This window comes from Opisthocomus hoazin, chromosome 1 (assembly GCF_030867145.1).
Source record: "Opisthocomus hoazin isolate bOpiHoa1 chromosome 1, bOpiHoa1.hap1, whole genome shotgun sequence".
Taxonomy (NCBI): domain Eukaryota; kingdom Metazoa; phylum Chordata; class Aves; order Opisthocomiformes; family Opisthocomidae; genus Opisthocomus; species Opisthocomus hoazin.
The window spans coordinates 5899284-5915049 of record NC_134414.1 but is presented as its reverse complement, the minus strand read 5'-3'; the positions used below and the strand labels follow the sequence as shown (position 1 = coordinate 5915049).

General features: G+C 42.9%; 1 protein-coding gene across 10 annotated transcripts in view; it reads right to left on the bottom strand.

The window, feature by feature from the left end:
- Positions 1 to 13478: 13478 nt before the first annotated feature.
- Positions 13479 to 15766, bottom strand: part of EMSY (EMSY transcriptional repressor, BRCA2 interacting) — a 42649-nt gene continuing 40361 nt past the window's right edge. For 5 of the 10 annotated variants that reach the window (XM_075415659.1, XM_075415692.1, XM_075415734.1 and 2 more), the window contains one exon: positions 13479 to 15256. In XM_075415659.1, coding sequence (XP_075271774.1) covers positions 15065 to 15256 — 192 coding nt within the window. In that variant the 3' untranslated portion in view covers positions 13479 to 15064. The remainder of the gene's footprint in view (positions 15257 to 15766) is intronic. The other 5 variants (XM_075415668.1, XM_075415686.1, XM_075415712.1 and 2 more) reach the window with 2 other exon arrangements.

Below are 15766 nucleotides of genomic sequence, written 5' to 3'. Positions count from 1 at the left end.
AATAGCTCTGTGGTGATCAGTGCAGGCTGGTCGATATACACCCACTTTCAACCCAGCCAAATGCTCTTAACCAAGCCCTGCAAAACACTTCATCTCATATCAGAATTACAAACACCTCGGACTTCACTGCATGGTAATATTTGTATAGTTGTAGCTATGACTTCTAAGGATTCTTCAGTCTAACTCATAAACTTAGCCTGGAATTAGGCAATAAAGATTATACACATATATACACATATATAAACTTTATATATATAAACAAAATGTAACTTAGTTGTAAAATAAGGCTAAACAAGAGCACTGCTCATTTTCATAGCATAGGTTTCCTCCAAGGAGCAGACGGTGCGGGGAAAGCCCTGGAAGAGGACGTCAGTTGTGTTTTCTTGCTCAGGTATCACCCAGGGACATTGCAGTGAAGGGAGGAATCGTGCTGGAAGAGAGCGATGATCTGCCAATTAAAAGCTGCCAATTAGGAAGAGAAGTTGCAGGGCCCTGTGGGGAGCTGCTGGGCGAGGACACCAGATGAGCAGCAGCTCGGGACGGCAAACTGGCCCGAGGAAAGGCACAGCAGTTGGTTAATTACACAAGGAGGGCTGGAGACCAGAGGGAAGACTCTAGAAGATGCATTTTTCTGTTTGTTTATTTTTTATTTAGCCCTAAGTCCACCCAGTAACCAAGCAACTCAGAATCACAAGTGGATTTTATCCTTATGCTACCCTGTGGAGTAGGGAGATGGCCAAATGCTCAGCGAGCAAAAGCGAAGAGCAAAGCAAGCGATTTCTTTGCCTGGGGTCACAGAGACCATCTAACCAGATGATGTGTTCAGTGTCTTCTCCACAAAGGCATGCTTTCCCCAAAGGAGCGAAGCTGGTCAGCAACCTGCCAGTGTTTATTTGAGAAGAAAGGCCCAAGGACAGGAAAAATAGAGGGGGGAGAGAAATTTCATACACACACACACACTCAAAAAACGAATCACCTTGTTTTTATAAAAGTTTTCCACAGGAAAAAAACCACATTATTCTATATGTCCACACGCTGGGGCAAAGCTCAATGCACAGCTCCACTGGGTCAGGTCACGGGAGAGGGTAGTAGGATGGGTCCTGACGAGAGGCGAGACCGTGGTCCACCAAGGCCATCCGTGGACTTTTGCCACAGGCTCAATGAAAAGGACTTCTGCATCCTTCCTGACCTGGAAACCACAGGTTTCCCAGCTGTGCTTCCCCTCATCTGAACAGCTTGGTGAGAGTAATGTGTTTTCACCAACACAGAAGCACTCCCTTGTGTTTTTAGACTGACTACTGATATAAAAATCAGCCATTGCTGGATAATCTCCTAGTCAATTAGATCCAGCAAGGTCTTCCTTGCTTCAGCGAAAGGCTTTCTTGCCCAGAGGCTCTATTATGAAAGTCCACCTGCAAAAGCAGAGTATGGGAGATGCGTCGTCTATGCAAGAGTCAGAATTCATCTTCCTCTGCTCCAGGTGCTCATCTCCACTTCTCCAGAAACAGCATCTTCTAACCTTCTTTTCCATGAGAGTTTTACGTTACACTCTGAAATGTAAGCTGGATCACAACCCTGTAAATTTAATAAACACACCAGGGCACTAAACCTGGCATCTCCATGACTCACAGCAAGTTTGCATTTGGGTCCTTACAGGACACCCATGGTTTTGCCTGGCCCAGGAGTCTTCATTAGGGTTTCCGTCACCATTAGTATATAACAGAAAGTGCACTGGATTAAATATCAGGAAATATTGTCTTTGCTCAGTTCCATTTCTCAAAAAAACCCTGTGACGTTCACCAGGAGAGCTGCTATCCTAAGCAAAGCTAACCTGCTGTATACAGGCAATTAATTAATTAATTAATTGTAATTTCCCTGCTCACATTCCCTCGAATCCTTATTTCTCTCATATGTGCTGCCTTCAATGGTTAACATCAGCACTTTATTCCACTACAGGAAGCTACCATCCTTCCTCCTTTTCACAAGGACAAATAACAGGATTTTCCACAAATAAAATATTTTAACCAGTGAACTTCATCCCATTGCAGTTTCTCCAACCATGGACTTTGGACAACAGCCTGCTTAAGATGCTTCTGAAAAGGATAATAACAGGTTTTCAATTCCTATGCCTATCACTTATAAAATGTCACCCTTTAAGAGCTGGAAAAAAAACATATAAAGAACTGAACTGGACTTTCACCAGAACCATTTTTTGTTCACTCTTGAACATCACTGCAAATGTCAAGGCAGGAATCGCAGAATAAGAAACTAAAAGCAGATTGGTAAAAAGCATCATTTCTCTCTTCCAGTTGAGCCTGGGAAAGATGCGAAGAATTCACATTTCTAATGCCATGGTACGCGGCGTGACCAGATTAAAGAATTTGGGTTTTTTTCTGGTAGTAATTTGATTTTTTTTTTGAGCTATTTCCTTTGTCAAAGGATCATGAAGGAGACCAGCCTGCCACCAAGCTCAAACTGCAACATAAAAACGTGATTAAGTGTTATTGTTCTTCACAGGAAAGCATGTTTACAGTGGGACGCAGTTTGTGCTGTTCCGGCTTGGGTTTGCTGTGAAACATCTGCGTAGGATTGTGTGTGCTCCTGCAAAATGAGAGTGAGCTTGCAGCAGGGCTGCAGCAGCCTGGCTTCATTCCTAGATGGCTTCACACAGGTGGCATCCGATAAGGACACTTGACCCTTTGATTTGTCTTTTATGTCAAATTTGTCTTTTACGTCAGTAAGTATGTTTTTTGGGGCAGTGAAATCATATGTTTACTACAAAACTCACGTACGTTTTCTGCCAGCTCAGTCCTTCAGCATTCATAAAAGAAAAAAAACATATAACATTCTGGGCTGATGTTTCAGAAATGAAGCATCCAATTAAACGAGTCAGTCTTTCCCAAACAGCAGTCTTTCTCCACTTCCATTATAATCAAGTTCTATTATTTTGACAAAACTTTTTTTTTTTTTTTTGTCAATGAAACAATAAATTCTCACTAGCTGAACCTAAAAGAAAAGAGAAGTTGAAGCAGTGGCACAGAAACCCATGTACATTCAAATTAACGGTGGCCTTCAGTTTCTTGGTTTAACCCATTCACGCTACACGTGGCCCCGAGCTCCTCACTGCCCTTAGTGCATTAGAAATCTCAGGGACTCCTGGCTTTATCACCACAAAGTGTCACCTAAATAATAATGGAAAACTCAAATTGCGTGCTAATACAAGACCGCAAGGGAGAGGAAGCAGGAGCGAGTCCCAGAGCTTCTTTCAAATGCAGCCTCTGTGATGACTCCTCTCTGGTCAGCAGAAGATGGATCAGCGCAAGGCACTAGCATTTAGAGGAAAATTTTCAAAAAAAAAAAAGACAGTTTATGGAAGAAGAGGATGAATTCGAACACACCATGACAGCAAAGTGGGAACGTCACTGACACAAACTCGGAGGAAGAAGACCCAAGCCAAGCCACCATGCTCAGCATGGAGCATGTTGTATCAACACACAGCTAGGCTGGGTCCCTGCCAAGCCAGCCAGAAGGTATCTACACTAAGCTCTCTTGGGTTGGATTATTTATGTTTTGGTATTAAAATCTGACAAATAAACCTAACAATATTTTTGGCCAGACTCCAACAGCAGCAATAGTGAGTGTTATGTTAACATAAGTTACTATTTACTAAACTGCAATACCCAACACGTCTGGCCAAGGGAAGCAGAAGACAAGTCTGCTGGACAAGTCACACCAGACAGCATGAATTGGACGAGCAAGACGGCCCTGTTTCATGGGGCTTCTTGAAGCGGTTTGGTGGCAACAAGGGACGCACGCTCTATAACAAAGAGCACGATGGACAGGATGGGTGAAGTATAATAAATGAAGGACTCAAATCACAAGCATTTGAATTCTGATAAATTAACGAAATATTAGAAACGGAACAAAGGAACCTTAACTCTGTAGGAGAAACAATCACCATTTTCCACAGGAACAAACCCCAGGCTACCCAGGGGCATCCTGGCATTCCTACTGCCTGTTATCTACCAGAGCTCACGAGTGATCTCAAAAACCAATAAAGGAGCTGTCATTACTTTAAGGCACATTGCCACAGGACATTGTAGCAAGTGGGGTGTCCGGGAAGGGTGAATGGTTTTGCAGTGCAGGCTCGCTTGTTTGCGGAGAACGGTGCATCAAAGAGCACACAGACAAAAAACAAGGCAAAGGAGGAAGGCACATTAGACTTCTCGCAGGAGACTCCACAGGTCCTTGGCAGTTAGTATCATTTCTATCCTTGCTATTGTGCTGTAAAATTTCATCACATCCAGGACTCTTCGCACATCCCATGGGACAGTGGTAGTGACTGCATTGTTGAGAGAACCTGAAGTTTGCAAGCCTTTGTGACAATTCATCTGCTGAGCTTGCCAGTCCTAGGCTACAGAAGAGGTCCTCTCTCTTCCATCCTGCTTCTCAGTGGCCCCATGGGCTTCATCTTCCTGTCAGGTAGCTCATGCATCTCTCCAAAGACAACACACGTGTGCAACACAGCATCAACACCTTGCTTTGTGCCATGCCACACACGCTCCTCACAAATATCCCATCCCAGAGCAGGCTTCTCTTCTATGCGGTGATCTCCAAGGCATGGGAATCCAGATCTTCTAGACCCATGGTGAGGAAGTGGCCTCATGCTTTTCCACAGCCTACCTAAATGAATAAGGAATTTCTGGGTGATTTCCAAAGGGAACGTCACTTAGATTTGACCTGAAAACCTCCATTCAATACGTTATAGCCATCCTGCTAATCTCTATGCTGTAGAGATCACTGTAGCATGACCACAAAGTCCAGGAAGAAAAGGACAGAGGAGGGAAGGGAAAACCATGAAGTCTTTTGGCAGCCACGCAAAGCATGTCCCTTCTGCCAGAACCAAGAACAAGAGTGTGATTTGTGATGAAAAGAAACCTCACTGTCATAAGGAAGGTGTCGGACTGGAAAAGGGATTTTCAGTAGCTTTAAGAATGAAGTTGGGGAATTTAAAATTTATTTTCTAGGGGTGGTAGGAGAGGAGAAATGAGGTAATGGGGTGCTTAGTGCACTTAGTCAGGAACTTGATAACTTTGTTTTACTTGGAGAGCCTTCGTAAGCTTTGCAAACAAGTGTGCCACCACCAAAATAACCATCTGGGTGCAAACCAGGGCTAACCGAGTCTCACCGTAACAGGAGTGGCAAATCTCAGTAGGGAATTTTGGTTGTTCCCCTCCATTTGTCCTGCCGGCACCTGCACGCCATTGTTTCCCATGTCCCACTCATCATCTATAGACACCACATACATCCAGGGCAAACTATTTTCCAGATCACTTCCCCTCAACTTTTGCAAGGAGACCAAAGCTCCAAGGCCAGAGTTGTCCTTGCGTCTTCCTGCACCTTGATTGAGAGAATTGAAATGATCCAGGTTACATTTACTCTCAACTTCAAACTCTGCAAACCCCATTCCCCAACCCCAGTTTATTTCAGCTTGAGGTTCCTATTTTATTTCAAAACATGGCCATGATAAACTTCCATAAAGCACCTGTGCCAACCTTAACCCAACGGTAACTCTGAGCCCCGTGGTGCATTCACTGTGGCTGATCGGACCAGGCAATTCCTCACTGAGTCCGTGCACTACTATCAGACTAACTTCATAACAATTAATTGTAATAAAGCCCTATCCTGTGCTCTCTGTACTTAACCATCTCTGGATTTTAGAATCATAGAATCATTAAGGTTGGAAAAGACCTCTAAGATCATCAAGTTCAACCGACAACCCAACCCCACCATGCCTACTGAACCATATCCCAAAGTGCCACATCTACACGTTTTTTGAACCCCTCCAAGGATGGGGACTCCACCACTTCCCTGGGCAGCCTGGTCCAATGCTGATCACTCTTTCAGTAAAGAGCTTCTTCCTAATATCCAATCTAAACCTCCCTTAACACAACTTGAGGCCCATCTCACCAAGTTCTTTGTCTTAAGATGCTTTGGCAGATCCTTATTGTTATTTTGGTCTCCTCAGTACCATCTATCGCAGGAGAACTCGTCCATCCCTCAGGACAAATTCAGAGGCACTGAAGCAGCAACAGCAACCAGATGAGTTTGTGTGTCCTCAAGGCAAAGTTAGCCAGGCTCTACCCAAACCAAAATCATTGCTTTGCATGGAAGGCAGCCCTTCAGTTCTCAAATCAGTCCTTCTGGGTTTGCGTGTTGCACATTTACCTAGTAGGTTTGAGCAAAAATCATAAATCAGAGCTAAACCATGCCGCGATCACCCATGGATCTATAGCACATATTTTCATCCAAAAAGAGGAAGCTGCACAGTGCTCACTAACAGCTACTGCATCCAGCTGTAGGTTGATGCAGTTGAAAAAACATTTCTGAGCATCCAAAGCCTTCTTTGGATTATCTGGAAAAAATGTCTTTTTCAATATTAAGAAACACTAGAAAGTGGGAGCTCACTACAGCGCTGTGTTGGTGCCTTGCGTCACCGCCGTCCAAATGTGGCTGCAGGGAGAATGTACGAGTAAAACTCCGGAGAGGAAAACAAATATCCCTATTTCTGGGAACACTGCAGCTACAAAACTTTGTTCTCACTAAACTTGTGCTACTTCCTACTTCTTGTGGTTTGTTCTCATGCTGTTTTTAACCTCTTCTCAAACCAATATAGTACTTCTATTTCACGTCCAAAACAAACCAAGGAAAAAACAGAAAACACAGCACATATGAAAAACAATTGAACAGAAACCTTTTCATTCCCAAAAGGATTTTAGCCACAATTTAGGTCAATTCTTTTTTTTTTTCCTAATGAGTTCACATGTTCCTATTTTAACTTATGACAAAAGCAGCACCATAGTGCCTCTAAATAAAGAGTACGCTCTGCTTCCCAATTAAATAACAAAATTCGGTTTTGGGAATAAAAAAATAATCAGATAAATTTCTAGCTAAACAGTCTCCTTTAAAGGTGATTTTCCTTATCTCCTTACTACACCCTCATATCAAGAAAAATGGCCAGATGGGATGAGAAAGGGATGTCCCCCACGTGCTTTGAGAAGACACAAAACCGATGCATGCAGAGAGCAAATATTTATTAGGAGCTATTGAAGAAGCACTTCTTTTTCTTCACCCTTTACAGGCTTTTCACTTCAACCCCATTGGGGTCCTGTACCACACACACTCCAAACACCTTTCGTGCTCAGTCCTCGCTAGGCTGGGCTGCTCCATGTGGATGCCCTTCAATTCCCGACTGCTTGCAGGAGACGGTGGCATTTGCTAAGCATCAGCAGAGCGATGGCAATGTAGGACAGCACTTCCTACCATCGCACACTATTGCAATAACCTCTTATTATTCAAATTCAAACCTTTTTAGCAAGGCCTGTTGTGACAGGACAAGGAGCAATGGCTTTGAACTAAGGGAGGGGAGATTTAGACTGGATTTAAGGAAGAAATTTTTCACAATGAGGATGGAGAAACCCTGCAACGGGTTGCCCAGAGAGGTGGTCGATGCCCCATCCCTGGGAACGTTCCAGACCAGGTTGGACGGGGCTCTGAGCAACCTGATCCAGTGCAAGATGTCCCTGCTTATGGTGGGGGGGTTGGACTATATGGCCTTTAGAAGTCCCTTCCAACCCAAACCATCTGATGACTCTATTCTATGAAATAAGCACTGAATAACTTCTACATTTTGATCTAAAAGCAACACGATCAACTGAACACGAACCAGTCACGTTCCCAGCTGCAGCAGAAAGACACGTTGGTTCTCCACTGAGATGACAGATGTAAAAAACTTGCATTTTGTCCTTCCTGTGACCATCCTTCTCAGCAGATGCTAATGGGAGAAGGGCTGAAAATTCATGAAAGGAGAGAAGGTCCCAAAGGTGTAACTACAGAAGGAACAGTGTCTTGTATAACCACCTATCAGGACAAGGCAATCACAACGCACACACAAAAAAGAAATCTCACTTTTGGCTCAGGATCAGTAATGCTTTACGCAGTCCCAATGTCCAAAAAGGCTCTCCCCTTCCTCACAGTACCCCAAAGTAGCTGTTTATACTACAGGCTCTGCCTTTACTGCTTATTTCAAAACAAACTTTTGCCATTTCCTGACCAGAAAAGTTGTGCTTTTCATTCTGTGCTGGAGACTTTGAAAGTCAACAGACTGCTGCTTTCCACTATAAATAGCCCAGGCTCACTATGACATCTCACTGTGACATTTAGTTCAAACAAAGACGGAAAAAAAATCTTGACAGGAAACAAACAAACAAAAAAAAGAAACAAAGAATAAAATAAATTGTAAAAAAATAAGATAATGACTTCTTGCATCTCTGGGAGAAACTAATTTCTGGATGAATTCATAACCTTGAACAAAGTCCCGTTTTCCAGACTTAGGGACATGTAGACATCTCATAGAAAGTGCCTGAGCCTGACTCTGGAGGTGGCTGATCTTCTCCGTGTGATACACAACAGGAAAATCTTATTCCAGCCTCTTTGGGTATAAATTCAAACTATTTCCTGGTATTATTTTCATGCTCCCAAAAGCCCATCGCTATCATCCCTCCAAGCTGCCTTGACAATGGTTATAACTCCACTTATTTCCCAGAGCCCTGAAAGCAGCAAATTTTGCATTGCTTGTAGTTGCAATCCTCCCGCCAGCGGGGACTCGAGTCAGAAGCCAAACATTCCAAGACAAGGGTCATGCTTTGGGCCAGGTTATTGAAGACTTAAAATAGAAGTGGTTTCTCAAAGTATTTTATACCACTGGTTTTGTAGCCGTTCAGGTTTCTGGGCATAAGGCTGAAAGGGGGATCTTCTCCACGTGTATGATTTTCATCATACTTGATCTGGGTGTAAAGAAGATGGAGCCAGACTTTCCTCAGTGGTAACCAAGGAAAGGACAAGTGGTAATGGGCAAAAACTCAAAAACATGAAATTTCACTTAAATACTAGGGGAAAAAAAAAAAGAATGCATGGGGGGGTCAAACACTGGAACAGGTTGTTGAGTTTCCATTGTGGGATATTATCAAAACAAGGCAACGACATGGTCCTGAGCAGCCTCCAGTAGGGTTGGAGTAGATGATCTCTATAGGTTCCTGCCAACCTTATCAACCTTGTGAGTGCATGAAGAACCATTCCCAGCCCTTTGCTATCCAGGTCTCGGGCATCGAGAAGTTTTTCTCAAGGAAGGGATGTAGGCATTCCCATTCCCTCCATGGAAACTATATATTACACATGGCTTTGATCTTCTTGCAGGAAGAATGGGAAATAGCAGAGCAGGTTACAGGTCTGAGCTAAACTCACGGGGAAAGCAGCTTCCTAGGAACAAAGAGAATTGGGAAAACAGAGACCTGAAACAAACACCAAGCAACAGATGCCCTGCACGTTGGCTTGCTTTGCTTTTAAAAACCACTATAATATCAAAGAGTAACTTCGCAGTTAAGGATTAACTAGTCTGCAGGGAAAGTCTGGCCTGACCAAACATCCAGCTCAAAGGGTTTATGCTGATGGAGACACTCACCAGCCATGGTGACAGCTACAGGGCAGCAGTGATGGACTCACTGCTTGTTAAGCACTCCATACATATATATACACACATATATAAAGCAGCATCCTTAACATCAGTAAAAGCCTGTGCAAAGAGACTTCGAGAGTGTTTAGTTGGCCTCTGGTAGAGACCAAGGTGAAAGAAGTCCCAAAGTACCGGAGTCCTCAGAGCCTCCGGGACAGTTCTGGCTGAGAACTGCGAAAAGCTGGACTTGTTACCATAAAAGACAGCAATTCCTGAACTATGTTTGCTGTAATGACTCAGTTAGACATAAGTTAGAACCTAAGTTTTCAAAGTTTTAGCAAAAGCTCTATCATAAAGGATTCATGCTAGGTAGTTTGGGCATTCAAACTGACATGACTGACATGATGAGATGATCTTTATAGGTCCCTTCCAACCCAAACCATTCTATGATGTGTTCTCTTTGGGGTCTAAGTCCCTTACATCATCCATGAAAGACTGGCTGACGTGCCTGCCACCCTCTGAAGGGTTCAGCAATAACCCAAGGAGCCCATGGTCCTAATTACGCACCCGTAGTGAGGCGATACGAATATCTTTATCACAAAATCCATTTATCTAGAAATGATGAACAAGCTCCCAGGTATTCATTATCCTATTTACTAAGCTTCAGCAACTTTTCAAGTACAACGAAAGGGAAAATCACCCACCACCGCCACAACCCAAGACCACCAATCACCTCCACTTGCCAGTCACATCTCTAGCTGCCTCAAAGTGCCACCAAGCACTGGTTTTTCATAGTTTAAAGCCTTAAGATCCCAGTCCAACTGTCTAGTTTCATTGCCACTAAACAATATGAGGCCACTGGATTTCAACCTGCAGCCCCTGTGCTTGCTGAGGAGAAAAGACTCCAAATGAGAGAAAACACAACACTCCCTCATAACGCTAATTAATTATCCTCAGTCTTGGTACCGATATTTTCAAGTTTCCATTTATATGCCTCTATGCAGACTAAAGAGCCACTAAGGACAATTTCTTCTTGCTTAGGAACCCCCAAATGCACCTTCAGGCACCTCTTTCATAACTTCCTCTTTCACAGATCACAGAATCACAGAACAGTAGGGGTTGGAAGGGACCTCTGTGGGTCATCTAGTCCAACCCTCCTGCCGAAGCAGGGTCACCTACAGCAGGCTGCACAGGACCTTGTCCAGGCGGGTCTTGAACATCTCCAGAGAAGGAGACTCCACAACCTCCCTGGGCAGCCTGTTCCAGTGCTTCGTCACCCTCAGAGGGAAGAAGTTCTTCCTCATCTTCAGACGGAACTTCCTGTGCCTCAGTTTGTGCCCATTGCCCCTTGTCCTGTCACTGGGCACCACTGAAAAGAGCTTGGCCCCATCCTCCTGACACCCACCCTTCAGATATTTGTAAGCATTTATAAGGTCCCCTCGCAGCCTTCTCTTCTTCAGGCTGAACAAGCCCAGTTCCCTCAACCTCTCCTCGTAGGGCAGATGATCCAGTCCCCTCATCATCCTCGTAGCCCTCCGCTGGACTCTCTCCAGTAGCTCTTCATCTTTCTTGAACTGGGGAGCCCAGAACCGGACACAGTACCCTAGATGATGTTAAGCTCTAAATCTATCATTGTATTTATCATAAATTTATCATAAGCTATGTGTTGCACAGCTACTGGAAGAAACCAGATTCACAGATTTTCAAGACTGACCTTGGGTAGGGGAAAAACTCTGAGCCCCATAGCATGGAAGGAAGTTTTGCACAGGCTGTTAGCAACCATTCCTCGCGGTTTATATCAAACCAGGGAAAAAGAGCAAGTGCCGATCCTGGCATAGACACACAACCCTGAAACACTATGCTTTTTCTAATTCATTATCTTAAGTCAAGCTTGGAGTCTTCTCAGACTGAACATTGCCAAGCTGAAACCATCTGCCTCTGCAGCATACCTACAGCGATACAGAACCCTTGATGTGCAAAACCCTTCGACTCCAGGAACTATTTATACACTAGAGAAGAAAAGCATAGAGTCTGAAGTTTCCCTGACTTCTGATTTTTTTTTTTAAAGGTCATTGTTTTTTTTTAAATCCCATCTATTTAGTCATGCACTCTGTTCAAAGGGTCCTCCACATGCAAGATGACGCAACCAGACGTAGCTTCTGTTTTTCTGTTTTGCCCTGAAATTTCAAAAGCTCATTTTGCCAGTGGAAGACTGAGACTGAAAATCCTTTTACCCTGAAGGTTAAATCTTTCCAAAAAACGTGTAGTCCTCTGCAACTGTACGCACCTTTAAAGTGCACCTAACTTCTCCCTCCTTTCAGTACCTCCTCTAGTTTTACTTTCTTCGCATCCTTTTCTGAAAACTCGTGTACTATTGCAGTGCCAGAGGACATCTGTTAAAATGCCAAATTTAAAGCAACTCTTCCACACAGTTTTACTCACCCTCCAACTAACCCACAGCTTCCTGCTAAGTTATGAGCCTGTTACCTGCTCATTCCCATCAGCTAGGGTTATCATCACCACCATAGCCCACCTTTCTTCTGTCCCAAGGAAGGACATCAAATTCATTTCAGGAAGGGAGATGCAGCTTATTAGGGAGAAGGAATATGCAAATGTTATCTTACAGGCTGATGTTTTTATTTTTAGCAGCTCAGTGATATTTATAAGGTTGTGAGGAGCGGATACGTGGCTGCAGTAGGATGAAGTAAGTATCCCAGGGGCAGCTATGAAAAACCTGGGCATCTACAGGGCCAGAGAAGGAACATGCAGAGCTGCCCGGCGTTCAGGAAAAGGGGGAAGAAGGTTGGACACTCCAAGAATGTCTTCTTCCAGTTCTCAAAAATCAAGTAAATATGGGAAAAAAATAACATACTGACCCTAACTTTTAGCTCATCTTGTATCAGAAAAAATTCAGCTGTTTGGGAAAGCATCATGAGAGGAGTTTCAAGAATGAAGGCATCAAATACAAAAGTCCCTTTTCTAAATTTCTTCCGTGATGCCTAGATACCCCCACCATGTGCTCCAGTTCACCAGTCTGAAAACAATTACGTCGCACAGCAACACTAAAAACTTTCATATTTTTAAGAGAGATCTGCTGACTTTAAGGGACTTCAAAACAGTTCGCTGTAGTTGTTCATACCTTTGCTGTAAAGTCACCACTAACGATGCAAAGTCTTACATAAAATGTTGGAGTAAATTGGACCAGAACTTAACCACACACTTCATGCATTAGGAGTGCTGAATTCACCTTATGCCACTTATGAGTATCCCCTTCTGGCTAGAGACAGTACATGTATTCACCTAAACCTCAAATCATAATTTGAGGCAAAATTGTTGGGCAAAAGCACTGAAGAAAAATCTTGCTCTACTTTATATTCTCACGGCCTTTCAGTCCTGGATATGCCAGGGACACTCAAAATACTGCAGGTCCCCAGGCGACGACGTAAATCTGATACAAGCCAGAAGAACCGCGTGTCATCTGCTTCGGGCTTTTTGTAGCTGTGTACGGAAAACTACAGAGCATGCCTTACGCTGGCATCTGCAAAGCGCAGCAGGCTGTCCCGTCCCACTGGCGGTAAAATCTGTATTAAATCACTTTTTGTCATTCTGTAGCAACGTGGCACTTTCAGGATTTAGATCATGGCTTGGTCACTCTTTTTGGTCACCATTATTTCACTGAAACAAGAGTAAAAGCTCCCAAACAACTACCAAAACCTGAACCACTTCAACTGGCATAATAGTAGGGGGTTGGGGGTTTTTTTGTTACTAGAGAAATATGGTATGTTTCATTTTATATGTATTATTCTTTTCCATCCTGAGTTATAAGTACAGCAGAAAGCAAACCAATACCTATTCCAACATAAAGGCAACGCAAAAATAATGAGGTTCCTACCCTACTATTTTGGCATTTGCATGTTGAATTTATCAGGACACTTCTCCACCACAATAAACTACATTATTTTGGAACTAACGCTGATGGAAAAGAAAACAGAAGGGGAAAACCAGAAGTCGATGAAAGTCATAGGGACTTCAATTTATGAAATAACGGAGGTTGGATGAAAAACCAACAGCACCATCTAGCGGTTACTGCATCTTCTTACATAAGTGGATACCCAGGACAAGTAAGATAAATGTTTTTTTAGCTTTTGTATTTTCAGTTGGAATTGCTCTAGTTGGAATTTAATCTTAACTACAATATCAACAGTAAAATCACGGCTTAAAAAATAAGACTGACGCAAAAAGCTGTGTTAGACTTTGGATGAAATCTACTTACAGTAGTACTCCAGCACCAGAAAGTGGGCAGTTAGGCTGATAGATGTATATACAATTAAATGATATGTCAAAGTCTTAAAATGCTTCGTTATTTATAATGAAATCTATACAAAACAGTTAAAAACGTGTTTTTATATACATTTGGAAAAAAAAAGTATTGTCTTCATTAGCAGAACGTATTAAAACTGGTTCTCTTCTCCCACCTGAACCCAAACCTCGCTCTGCAGCTTGTAACTAATCACAAAAACCCGATGTATTGCTTCAACAAGCCAAAGTCGTAAGGCTAATTTCTGAAACCTACCGCTGTATATCGATTTAAGCTTTTAAACTCCCCCAAAAAACAGCATGTAAGAGTAAAATACAGATTTTTAAAAGCCTTAGCTCACTTCTAAATTCACAGGTTCGACTCGGAAAGATGCTGAACCACTTATCCCCAATTTTGAAAAACGGATTTATAGCAAAACACATCACCTCCCACCCTCTTTGTATTAGAATTAACACACCTGCCTGTTTCACAGGAACTTTTTGAACAACTTGGCCTCACTTTACATTTTATATTTAAATAAATAATCAAAGATTAACTAAAGTAGATGAGCACTTCATATGCTTATGGCACAAAGAAATGCCTCAAACTCCATTACCCTAATTATTGTAAAGCATGAAAACAAAAATCCACTTTGCTACCAGTGATTTTGCTTATTTCCAAACATTCACCAACAAGAATTTTAAAAAAATAAACTATATTTTTAGGCTTATGAAAAAATCTTAACTCTAAGTGAGCACAAGTGCAAGAAAGCTAACCAATTCCAAAATTCCTGGGGCTTTTCCAGCACTGTCAGAGACACTGTTTCTCTCACATGCTATTTAAAAATACAAATATTTATTCAACATTCTCTTTTTTTGATGGTGTTTTGCTCAACAGCTAACAAAAAGACAAAGCAAAATAATGATCCCTTTTCACTGAAAGCTGTTTCAGCATCTGGGCAACGGCTTCAATAGCACGAGCTGTAGAATTCGCTGCAGATTTGCTTTTTAACAGGAGTACATTCCACTGTCACAGGTTTACTAATTCTCAGTAACTACATCTTTTTTTTTTTTTTTGGAAACCACTTTTAAGATGCAGCTTTTGCAATACTGTCTTGTTAAAACACACTGATGCTCCAAGGGTCCAATGAACAACTCTAACAAGCAAAGTGCTCTAAGACATCACAATACAAGGGCATCTTGGATACTCAAAAATCCCAAGATGTTTTTTGAAGTGCACTCCAGTGTCCCAATTCTTTAGGATTGTTCAGAACTTCGAGAGGGGCTGGGCTCGGTGCCATCCTCAGTGCTACTGTCCACATCTTGCTCCATTGCCGTCGCCTCATCGTCGAGGCGCTGACTGGTGAAGTTGTTGAGCTCCAGAAGCCCGCTGGGTTCCACTACCACATTGGAGCTGGAGTGACAAGGGATGGAATAGTGAGGGATAGCCTGAAAGGAAGAAAAGATGTAAGTTTTAAACACGCAGAGTTTTCACGGGTAAAGGCATCTGTGCAAGCACAGGTACTCATGGAAAACGGATACTCGGCTTCCAAGAGCAATCTTCCCTAGCTGAGGCTCGTTGCACGTTAGCTAAAGCTTCACAGCACCCTTTCACCAGATTAGGTTGTGAAAGATACAATTGGAATAATCTTGCTTTTAAGACACTGATCTTGGCCTTGGATCTTCACTAAAGGTCTGCGACAACAGCATCACCAACAGCTAAACCACCAACGCCCACCATCCAACATTCCTCAAACGCAAAATGGAGATAATAGAATCACTGAATCTTTAAGGTTGGAAAAGACCTCAAAGTCCAACCCTCAACCCAACCCCACCATGCCTGCTAAACCATGTCCCCAAGTGCCACATCTACACAGTTTTTGAACACCTCCAGGGATGGGGACTCCACCACTGCCCTGGGCAGCCTGGTCCAGTGCTTAACAACTCTGTGAAGAATTT